This window comes from Nerophis ophidion, linkage group LG01 (genome assembly GCF_033978795.1).
Source record: "Nerophis ophidion isolate RoL-2023_Sa linkage group LG01, RoL_Noph_v1.0, whole genome shotgun sequence".
Taxonomy (NCBI): Eukaryota; Metazoa; Chordata; class Actinopteri; order Syngnathiformes; family Syngnathidae; genus Nerophis; species Nerophis ophidion.
Window position 1 is genome coordinate 18410323 of NC_084611.1, and position 12500 is coordinate 18422822.

General features: G+C 35.7%; 2 protein-coding genes across 2 annotated transcripts in view; one reads left to right on the forward strand and one right to left on the reverse strand.

Moving 5' to 3' along the window:
• Nucleotides 1-12500, reverse strand: part of bco2l (beta-carotene 15, 15-dioxygenase 2, like) — a 75440-nt gene that overhangs the window by 59898 nt on the left and 3042 nt on the right. Inside the window, exon 2 of the mRNA XM_061897711.1 lies at nucleotides 6860-6925. The gene's annotated coding sequence lies outside the window, so the exon portion shown is untranslated. The remainder of the gene's footprint in view (nucleotides 1-6859; nucleotides 6926-12500) is intronic.
• ela3l (elastase 3 like) overlaps nucleotides 6953-12500 on the forward strand; it is a 31097-nt gene continuing 25549 nt past the window's right edge. Inside the window, exon 1 of the mRNA XM_061897725.1 lies at nucleotides 6953-7029. Coding sequence (XP_061753709.1) covers nucleotides 6990-7029 — 40 coding nt within the window. The 5' untranslated portion in view covers nucleotides 6953-6989. The remainder of the gene's footprint in view (nucleotides 7030-12500) is intronic.

Genomic DNA, 12500 nt, shown 5'->3' on the forward strand with positions numbered 1-12500 from the left:
ATCAAGTATGACACATAGAATGGACCTGCTATCCCCGTCTGAATAAGAAAATCTCATTTCAGTAGGCCTTTTATCTTCATTATTTGTATACTCTAGCCCTTAAATAGACCTCATTTTTAGACCAGTTGATCTGCCGCTTCTTTTCTTTTTCTCCTCTGTCCCTCCCCTCCCTTGTGGAGGGGGTCCGGTCCAATGACCATGGATGAAGTACTGGCTGTCCAGAGTCGAGACCCAGGATGGACCGCTCGTCGGGACCCAGGATGGTGGCCTGTGTATCAGTTGGGGACATCTCTACGCTGCTTATCCGCCGCCGCTTGGGATGGTTTCCTGTGGACGGGACTCTCGCTGCTGTCTTGGATCCACTTTGAACTGAACTCTCGCGGCTGTGTTGGAGCCACTATGGATTGAACTTTCGCAGTATCATGTTAGACCCGCTCGACATCCATTGCTTTCGGTCCCCTAGAAGGGGGGGGTCCTCTCCAAGGTTTCTCATAGTCATCATTGTCACTGACGTCCCACTGGGTGTGAGTTTTCCTTGCCCTTATGTGGGTTCTTCCGAGGATGTTGTAGTCGTAGTGATTTGTACAGTCCTTTGAGACATTTGTGATTTAGGGCTATTTAGGGACGGCGTGGCGCAGTGGGAGAGTGGCCGTGCGCAACCCGTGGGTCCCTGGTTCAATCCCCACCTAGTACCAACCTCATCACATCCGTTGTGTCCTGAGCAAGACACTTCACCCTTGCTCCTGATGGGTGCTGGTTAGCGCCTTGCATGGCAGCTCCCTCCATCAGTGTGTGAATGTGTGTGTGAATGGGTAAATGTGGAAGTAGTGTCAAAGCGCTTTGAGTACCTTGAAGGTAGAAAAGCGCTATACAAGTACAACCCATTTATCATTTATTTATTATAAATAAACATTGATTGATTGATTGATTATTTACTTCAAGTTATTACCGTGTGTCTATATATATATATACATATATATACAAATTTATTTATTTTCTTAATTAATTTTGGCCGGAGGGGGCACATTTCAATTTCGTACACATACTTGTTATTTCATATGTTGACCAGAGGGGGAGGACTTTTAAAACCGACACACACTAAATGTGAAAAATCGCTCGTTTTTGGCTCCACCCTAATTTTGATAGATTTCACCACTCGGGGTGTAAATATGACATTTTCTAAAAAATGCAATGGTTTTCCATATTGGGACCATGATTTCGGTCCTAACTTGTTCACCGGTCCTCATATGGATGGCACTTTTCCTTGTTGATGTGTCAAGAAGGGTAGAAATACAAGAGCACACACACCCACGCAGTGTGAGAGTCAGTCAGAGTTGAGTGGGGGTTGTGACAGGTAAAACAGGCTGAGACGAAGCAGGAACAGAAGCCCAGAGGGGTGCTTCCATCGGTGGGCCTGCATTCACTCACACACTCCACACACTGATGGTGCTACACACCTCAGCTCGTCTGCCCACTAACAAAAGTAATGAATACAAGGTTTAATCATGGCAAGGCGGCAGGGGAAGACATCTATTGTGGACACGGAGCAGAGATAAGTGCAACAATGTTTTACAGATTTGAGGAAGAATTTTAATTAGCTTTCAATTAATTGCATATCAGGGCTGGAGAGAAGCTGACAGAGGGATGCCGACTATCTCCTCGTATTCTCCTCTTGTCATGCTTCATCTGTCTTGACACGGCGAGAAAGAAATAGGAGCGCCCGGGCTCAACTTTGAAAACAAAACTTTAAAATGAAACTGACTCGTCATTTCTGGTAGCAAATTATTTCCCATGTCAAACCTTCTTCTGGGTCAATTTTTAGATGTTACCTTTATATTGGTAATATGCTGTATATATTTTTTTCTCTTAGACGTTCACAGGTATGAGGCCAATTTTCTGTTTTCAAGACAGTGAGAGGAATAAAGAAGAACAAAGGTAAATTGTCCCATCTAGTGGTGATTTACTTAATTGGTATATACTTTGCTTTTTTTTTTTTGGTTCCGAATACTAAAAGTAGCAATAAATTATATTAATGATCACACACACACACACACATATATATACATACGTATATATATATATACATACGTATATATATATATATATATATATATATATATATATATATATATCTACCGCCCCCCAGGGCCCTATTCGGACTTTATTAGTGAATTCTCAGAGTTTGTTGCTGATCTAGTGACGCACGCCGATAATATAATTATAATGGGGGACTTTAATATCCATATGAATACCCCATTGGACCCACCGTGCGTGGCGCTCCAGACTATAATTGATAGCTGTGGTCTTACACAAATAATAAATGAACCGACGCATCGCAGCGGTAATACGATAGACCTAGTGCTTGTCAGAGGTATCACCGTCTCCAAAGTTATGATACTCCCGTATACTAAAGTAATGTCCGATCATTACCTTATAAAATTCGAAGTTCAGACTCATGTTCGGCAAGCTAATAATAATAATAACTGCTATAGCAGCCGCAACATTAATGCTGCCACAACGACGACTCTTGCGGACCTACTGCCCTCGGTAATGGCACCGTTCCCAAAGTATGTGGGCTCTATTGATAACCTCACTAACAACTTTAACAACGCCCTGCGCGAAACCATTGATAGTATAGCACCGCTGAAGTTAAAAAAGGCTCCAAAAAGGCGTACGCCATGGTTTACTGAAGAAACTAGAGCTCAGAAATTATTATGTAGAAAGCTGGAACGCAAATGGCGCACGACTAAACTTGAGGTGCACCATCAAGCATGGAGTGATAGTTTAATAACTTATAAACGCATGCTTACCTTAGCTAAAACTAATTATTACTCAAATCTCATCCGCATTAATAAAAACGATCCAAAATTTTTGTTTAGTACAGTAGCATCGCTAACCCAACAAGGGACTCCTTCCAGTAGCTCCACCCATTCGGCAGATGACTTCATGAAGTTCTTTAATAAGAAAATTGAACTTATTAGAAAGGAGATTAAAGACAATGCGTCCCAGCTACAACGGGGTTATAGTAACACAGATACGATTGTATATACGGCGGATACTGCAAATATCCAAAATAGTTTCTCTCGTTTTGATGAAATAACATTAGAAGGATTGTTACAACGTGTAAATGGAATAAAACAAACAACATGTTTACTTGACCCACTTCCTGGGAAACTTATCAAGGAGCTTTTTGTATTATTAGGTCCATCAGTGCTAAATATTATAAACTTATCACTTTCCTCGGGCACTGTTCCCGTTGCATTCAAAAAAGCGGTTATTCATCCTCTCCTTAAAAGACCTAACCTCGATCCAGACCTCATGGTAAACTACCGACCGGTGTCTCACCTTCCCTTTATTTCGAAAATCCTCGAAAAAATTGTTGCAGAGCAGCTAAATGAACACTTAGCGTTTAACAATCTATGTGAAACCTTTCAATCCGGTTTCAGGGCAAATCACTCGACTGAGACAGCCCTCGCAAAATTGACTAATGATCTATTGCTAATGATGGACTCTGATGCATCATCTATGTTGCTGCTCCTCGATCTTAGCGCTGCTTTCGATACCGTCGATCATGATATTTTATTAGAGCGTATCAAAACACGAATTGGTATGTCAGACTCAGCCCTGTCTTGGTTTAACTCTTATCTTACTGATAGGATGCAGTGCGTCTCCCATAATAGTGTGACCTCAGACTATGTTAAGGTAACGTGTGGAGTTCCCCAGGGTTCGGTCCTTGGCCCTGTACTCTTCAGCATCTACATGCTGCCGCTAGGTGACGTCATACGCGAATACGGTATTAGCTTTCACTGCTATGCTGATGACACCCAACTCTACATGCCCCTACAGCTGACCAACACGCCGGATTGTAGTCAGTTGGAAGCGTGTCTTAATGAAATTAAACAATGGATGTCCGCTAACTTTTTGCAACTTAACGCCAAAAAAACGGAAATGCTGATTATCGGTCCTGCTAGACACCGACCTCTATTTAATAATACAACTTTAACATTTGACAACCAAATAATAAAACAAGGTGACTCGGTAAAAAAATCTGGGTATTATCTTCGACCCAACTCTCTCCTTTGAGTCACACATTAAAAGCGTTTCTAAAACGGCCTTCTTTCATCTCCGTAATATCGCTAAAATTCGCTCCATTTTGTCCACTAAAGACGCCGAGATCATTATCCATGCGTTTGTTACGTCTCGTCTCGATTACTGTAACGTATTATTTTCGGGTCTCCCCATGTCTAGCATTAAAATATTACAGTTGGTACAAAATGCGGCTGCTAGACTTTTGACAAGTACAAGAAAGTTTGATCACATTACGCCTGTACTGGCTCACCTGCACTGGCTTCCTGTGCACTTAAGATGTGACTTTAAGGTTTTACTACTTACGTATAAAATACTACACGGTCTAGCTCCATCCTATCTTGCCGATTGTATTGTACCATATGTCCCGGCAACAAATCTGCGTTCAAAAGACTCCGGCTTGTTAGTGATTCCTAGAGCCCAAAAAAAGTCTGCGGGCTATAGAGCGTTTTCCGTTCGGGCTCCAGTACTCTGGAATGCCCTCCCGGTAACAGTTCGAGATGCTACCTCAGTAGAAGCATTTAAGTCTCACCTTAAAACTCATCTGTATACTCTAGCCTTTAAATAGACTCCCTTTTTAGACCAGTTGATCTGCCGTTTCTTTTCTTTTTCTCCTATGTCCCACTCTCCCTTGTGGAGGGGGTCCGGTCCGATGACCATGGATGAAGTACTGGCTGTCCAGAATCGAGACCCAGGATGGACCGCTCGTCGGGACACAGGATGGACCGCTCGCCTGTATCGACTGGGGACATCTCTACACTGCTGATCCGCCTCCGCTTGAGATGGTCTCCTGTGGACGGGACTCTCACTGCTGTCTTGGATCCGCTTTGGACTGAACTCTCGCGGCTGTGCTGGAGCCACTATGGATTGAACTTTCACAGTATCATGTTAGACCCGCTCGACATCCATTGCTTTCGGTCCCCTAGAGGGGGGGGAGTTGCCCACATCTGAGGTCTTCTCCAAGATTTCTCATAGTCAGCATTGTCACTGGCGTCCCACTGGATGTGAATTCTCTCTGCCCACTGGGTGTGAGTTTTCCTTGCCCTTTTGTGGGTTCTTCCGAGGATGTTGTAGTCGTAATGATTTGTGCAGTCCTTTGAGACATTTGTGATTTGGGGCTATATAAATAAACATTGATTGATTGATTGATTGATACATATATATATACAAACACACACATATATATATATATATATGTATGTGTGTTTCATGTGTCACTTACGCATCTGACTCGGCTGGCTGCAGCGTCGCTCCAAATGCGCTCCGCCTCTCCTCTCCACCGCATGCCCCGCCTCTTGGCCGCCATCTCGGGTAGGACCGCCCGTCCTCTGTCCTATCCCGCTGTCGGCTCGTTGGCTCCGTCTCTCCACACACACACACATACATACATACATACATATACATACATACATATATATATATATATATATATATATATATATATATATATATATATATATATATATATATGTGTATATATACATATGTACATATATATATATATATATATATATATATATATATATATATATATATATATATATATATATATATATATATATATATATATATATATATATATATATATACATATATACACATATATACCAAAATGGATACATGGATGATACAGCAGAGGATTGGGAGAATGTCATGTGGTCAGATGAAACCAAAATAGAACTTTTTGGTATAAACTCAACTCGTCGTGTTTGGAGGAAGAAGAAAACTGAGTTGCATCCCAAGAACACCACACCTACTGTGAAGCATGGGGGTGGAAACATCATGCTTTGGGGCTGTTTTTCTGCTAAGGGGACAGGACGATTGATCCGTGTTAAGGAAAGAATGAATGGGGCCATGTATCGTGAGATTTTGAGCCAAAACCTCCTTCCATCAGTGAGAGCTTTGAATGGTTGACCAAATACTTATTTTCCACCATAATTTACAAATAAATTCCACAATGTGAATTCCTGGATTTTTTTTTCACATTCTGTCTCTCACAGTTGAAGTGTACCTATGATGAAAATTACAGACCTCTGTCATCATTTTAAGTGGGAGAACTTGCACAATCCGTGGCTGACTAAATACTTTTTTGCCCCACTGTGTGTATATATATATATGTATATATATATATATATATATGTATATATATATATATATATATATATATATATATATATATATATATATATGTGTGTATTGATTTAAGAATGTGTGTAGAAAGTAAATGCTACTCTGGTCTTATAACTTGTTAGAAACAAGTGATGACAATGCTGTCACTTTATTGATCATGACACTTTTGACTCCACAATAAAATAAAATAAAATCCCTGTGTAAAGTTGCTCGTAAAATTCATTCCTGCAGAGGGTGTTTTTTTTTGTGTGTGTGTTAACGGTGCTGAAGTGTTGCCTCACTGTCAATATTAGCCGCACTGATGACACCATCTGGTTATATATTAGTCTAATTCTTCTTTGGTTGCATTTTCATTTTGCATTTCAGAGCGTAAACACGCCACGTGCCAGTCATCCAGATGTTAGCCTCCCAGGCTCTTACACAACCATTTAAACGTAGGTTAGAGTGCAGGGTCGTTTGAAAGGTATGAAATGTTGTATTAAAGAAGAATATGATCAAAGGGTCGACCGATCTGTGACACGCATTAAAAACAACACAGTTCAACCCTTTTAACACGCATTGTGCATAACAAGTGGACATGATGAAGGTCATGAGAAATGTTCCAGAAGAACCACCTGTGTGGGCCAGACTGTCATTGGCTTACCTTCATCACCGGGGCTCAGTGCAAACCAATAGCGTGTGTTTCTGCGTCCCAACCAGGAGGAGCTGCCTGCGGGAGGAAGTTTAAAAGAGGCTGAGTGTTTTGTGGCCTCTTTAGAGAAGCATCAATCAAAATGCTCCCCATTGTGCTGGCCTCAGTGCTCATTGCTGCTGGTAAGAACACCTGGCCTTCCTCACTCCTCTTTGGATGTTTGTTTGTCCCAGTGTGTGCGTGTGTGTGTGTGTGTGTGTGTGTGTGTGTGTGTGTGTGTGTGTGTGTGTGTGTGTGCGTGTGTGTGTTTCATATTTCCATAGTTAGAAAGCCTCACAATACTTAGAATAGTCATAATAGTGCAAAAAAAAAATTTTCAGGAAGAAAATGTTGCAATTATACAAAAATCAAATAACAATTACATACAATGATTTTTTTTTTTTTTTTTAATGATGTAGTTTTTGTAAACAAAAAAAAACAGTTATTAGAGCGAGAAAAAATTTAGATTTAAATTGTGTTATGTGAAAAAAAATCTCATTATAGATGGGGACAATAAGAATGAAGTTGTATATCATATGGGGGGAACATGTAATATAGTGTGGGGAGGGAGGGGGTAGGGGGAAGTGAAAAAGTTTTATAATGTAGGGGAAAATATTTGAGAGCCAGAAAAAAAGAAAAAAAGTTATATTATGTGGAGAAAAAAAAAGAATACATTTTGATAATGTGGGGAAAAGGTTATCATAGTGTGAAAAGAGTTAAAAAGAAAATGTGTGTGTGTGTGTATGTGTGTGTGTGTGTGTGTGTGTGTGTGTGTCATACTTCCATAGTTAGAAAGCCTCACAATACTTAGAATAGTCATAAAAAAATAAAAAATAAAGAATAGTCATAATAGTGCAAAAACAACATTTTCAGGGAAAAAATTATACAAAAATAAAACAATAACATACAATGAAATTGTTTTTTGAAATAATGTAGTTTTTGTGAACAAAATAAACAGTTATTAGAGCGAGAAAAAACTTAGATTTAAATTGTGTTATGTGAAATAAAATCTCATTATAGATTGGGCCAATAAGAATGAAGTTGTATATTATGTGGGGGGAACATGTAATATAGTGTGGGGGATAGTAAAAAAGTTTTATAATGTAGGGGAAAAATATTTGAGAGCGAGAAAAAAAGAAAAAAAAGTTTTATTATGTGGAGAAAAAAAATATTCTACTGTGAGGAAAAAAAGAATACATTGCGTTAATGTGGGGAAAAGGTTATTATAGTGTGAAAAAAGTTAAAAAGAAAATGTGTGTGTGTGTGTGTGTGTGTGTGTGTGTGTGTGTGTGTGTGTGTGTGTGTGTGTGTGCGTTTCATATTTCCATAGTTAGAAAGCCTCACAATACTTAGAATAGTCATGATAGTGCCAAAACCAAATTTTCAGGGAGAAAATGTTGCAATTATACAAAAATTAAACAACAATAACATACAATGAAATATTTTTTTGGAAACAATGTGGTTTTTGTAAACAAAAAAAAGACAGTAATTAGAGCGAGAAAAAACCTAGATTGAAATTGTGGTATGTGAAATAAAATCTCATTATAGATTGGGACAATAAGAATGAAGTTGTATATTATGTGGGGGGAACATGTAATATAGTGGGGGGGGAGTAAAAAAGTTTTATAATGTAGGGGAAAATTATTTGAGAGCCAGAAAAAAAGAAAAAAAGTTCTATTATGTGGAGAAAAAAAAAATATTCTAGTGTGAGGAAAAAAAAGAATACATTTCGATAATGTGGGGAAAAGGTTATTATAGTGTGAAAAGAGTTAAAAAGAAAATGTGTGTGTGTGTGTGTGTGTGTGTGTGTGTTACTTCCATAGTTAGAAAGCCTCACAATACTTAGAATAGTCATAAAAAAATAAAAAATAAAGAATAGTTATAATAGTGCAAAAACAAAATTTTCAGGGAGAAAATTATACAAAAATCAAACAATAACATACAATGAAATAGTTTTTTGAAATAATGTAGTTTTTGTTAACAAAAAAAACAGTTATTAGAGCGAGAAAAAAATTAGATTTAAATTGTGTTATGTGAAATAAAATTCCATTATAGATTGGGACAATAAGAATGAAGTTGTTTATTATGTGGGGGGAACATGTAATATAGTGGGGGGGGAGTAAAACAGTTTATAAATGTAGGGGAAAAATATTTTAGAGCCAGAAAAAAAGAAAAAAAGTTCTATTATGTGGAGAAAAAAAAACATTCTAGTGTGAGGAAAAAAAAGAATACATTTCGATAATGTGGGGAAAAGGTTATTATAGTGTGAAAAAAGTTAAAAAGAAAATGTGTGTGTGTGTGTGTGTGTTTGTTTCATATTTCCATAGTTAGAAAACCTCACGATACTTTGAAGAGTCATAATAGTGCCAAAACCAAATTTTCAGGGAGAAAATGATGCAATTATACAAAAATCAAACAACAACATACAATGAAATTGTTTTTTGAAATAATGTAGTTTTTGTGAACAAAAAAAAACAGTCATTAGAGCGAGAAAAAATTTAGATTTAAATTGTGTTATGTGAAAAAAAATCTCATCATAGATGGGGACAATAAGAATTAAGTTGTATATTATATGGGGGGAACATGTAATATAGTGTGGGGAGAGTAAAAAAGTTTTATAATGTAGGGGAAAAATATTTGAGAGCGAAAAAAAATATATATATTATGTGGAGAAAAAAAAAAATTCTAGTGTGAGGAAAAAAAAGAATACATTTCGATAATGTGGGGAAAAGGTTATTAAAGTGTGAAAAAAGTTAAAAAGAAAATGTGTGTGTGTGTGTGTGTGTGTGTGTTTCATATTTCCATAGTTAGAAAGCCTCACAATACTTAGAATAGTCATGATAGTGCAAAAACAAAATTTTCAGGGAGAAAATGTTGCAATTACACAAAAATTAAACAACAATAACATACAATGAAATTTTTGGGGGAAATAATGTGGTTTTTGTAAACAAAAAAAAAACAGTTATTAGAGCGAGAAAAAACTTAGATTTAAATTGTGTTATGTGAAATAAAATCTCATTATAGATTGGGACAATAAGAATGAAGTTGTATATTATGTGGGGGGAACATGTAATATAGTGGGGGGAGAGTAAAAAAGTTTAATAATGTAGGGGAAAAATATTTGAGAGCCAGAAAAAAAGAAAAAAGTTATATTATGTGGAGGAAAAAAAAAATACATTTCGATAATGTGGGGAAAAGGTCATTATAGTGTGAAAAGAGTTAAAAAGAAAATGTGTGTGTGTGTGTGTGTGTGTGTGTGTGTGTGTGTTTCATATTTCCATATTTAGAAAGCCTCACAATACTTAGAATAGTCATGATAGTGCTAAAACTAAATTTTCAAGGAGAAAATGTTGCAATTAAACAAAAATTAAACAACATTAACATACAATGAAATATATATTTTTTTAATAATGTGGTTTTTGTAAACAAAAAAAACAGTTATTAGAGCGAGAAAAACTTATATTTAAATTGTGTTATGTGAAATAAAATCTCATTATAGATTTGGACAATAAAAATAAAGTTGTATATTATGCGGGGGGAACATGTAATATAGTGGGGGGGGGGGGGAAGTTTAATAATGTAGGGGGAAAATATTTGAGAACCAGAAAAAAAGAAAAAAGTTATATTATGTGGAGGGAAAAAAAATACATTTCGATAATGTGGGGAAAAGGTAATTATAGTGTGAAAAGAGTTAAAAAGAAAATGTGTGTGTGTGTGTGTGTGTGTGTGTGTGCGTGTGTGTGTGTGTGTGTGTTTCATATTTCCATAGTTAGAAAGCCTCACAATACGTAGAATAGTCATAATAGTGCAAAAACAAAATTTTCAGGGAGAAAATTATACGAAAATCAAACAACAATAACATACAAATAAATTGTTTTTTGAAATAATGTAGTTTTTGTAACCAAAAAAAAAAAACAGGTATTAGAGCGAGAAAAAACTTAGATTTATATTGTGTTATGTGAAATAAAATCTCATTATAGATTGGGACAATAAGAATGAAGTTGTATATTATGTGGGGGGAACATGTAATATAGTGTGGGGGGCGGGGGGTAAAAAAGTTTTATAATGTCGGGGAAAAATATTTGAGAGCGAGAAAAAAAGAAAAAAAGTTTTATTATGTGGAGAAAAAATATATTCTAGTGTGAGGGGAAAAAAAGAATACATTGCATTAATGTGGGGAAAAGGTTATCATAGTGTGAAAAAAGTTAAAAAGAAAATGTGTGTGTGTTTGTGTGTTTCATATTTCCTTAGTTAGAAAGCCTCACAATACTTAGAATAGTCATAATAGTGCAAAAAAATCAACAATTCAGGGAGAAAATTATACAAAAATCAATCAACAATAACATACAATGAAATTGTTTTTGAAATACTGTAGTTTTTGTAAAAAAAAATATTAAAAAAAAGGTGTTAGAGCGAGAAAAATCTTAGATTTATATTGTGTTATGTGAAAAAAAATCTCATTATAGATTGGAACAATAAGAATGAAGTTGTATATTATGTGGGGGAAACATGTAATATAGTGTGGGGGGGGGGGAATAAAAAAGTTTTATAATGTAGGGGAAAAATATTTGAGAACAAGAAAAAAAGAAAAAAAGTTATATTATGTGGAGAAAAAAAAATATTCTAGTGTGAGGAAAAAAAAGAATACATTGCGATAATGTGGGGAAAAGGTTATTATAGTGTGAAAAGAGTTAAAAAGAAACTGTGTGTGTGTGTGTTTGTGTGTGTTTCATATTTTCACAGTTAGAAAGCCTCACAATACTTAGAATAGTCATAATAGTGCAAAAAAAAATAAAAAATTCAGGGAGAAAATTATACAAAATCAAACAACAATAACATACAATGAAATTGTTTTTGAAATACTGTAGTTTTTGTAAAAAAAATAAAAAATAAAAAAAAGGTGTTAGAGCGAGAAAAAACTTAGATTTATATTGTGTTATGTGAAAAAAAATCTCATTATAGATTGGGACAATAAGAATGAAGTTGTATATTATGTGGGGGAAACATGTAATATAGTGTGGGGGGGGAGTAAAAAAGTTGTATAATGTCGGGGAAAAATATTTGAGAGCGAGAAAAAAAGAAAAAAAGTTATATTATGTGGAGAAAAAAAAATATTCTAGTGTGAGGAAAAACAAGAATACATTGCGTTAATGTGGGGAAAAGGTTATTATAGTGTGAGAAAAGTTAAAAAGAAAAAAGAAAAACTTATATTATGTGAGGAAAAGTTATTCTAATGTGGGGAAAAAAATACAGTCATATTATACGGGGGAAAATGTTATTATAGTGTGAGAATAACATAATAAAGTTGGATAAAGTGAAAAAACTATTCCTTTGTAAAAAATAATGAAGTTGTAATACGTGGAAAAAAATATCTATGTATATTTACATATATACATGTACATATACATATATATATATATATATATATATATATATATATATATATATATATATATATATATATATATATATATATATTATAGATTTCCGATAATGGCTTTTTTGCCGATATCTGATATTCCGATATTTGTCCAACTCTTAATTATCGATTCCGATATCAACCAATACCGATATTTACAGTCGTGGAATTAATACATTATTATGCCTAATTCTG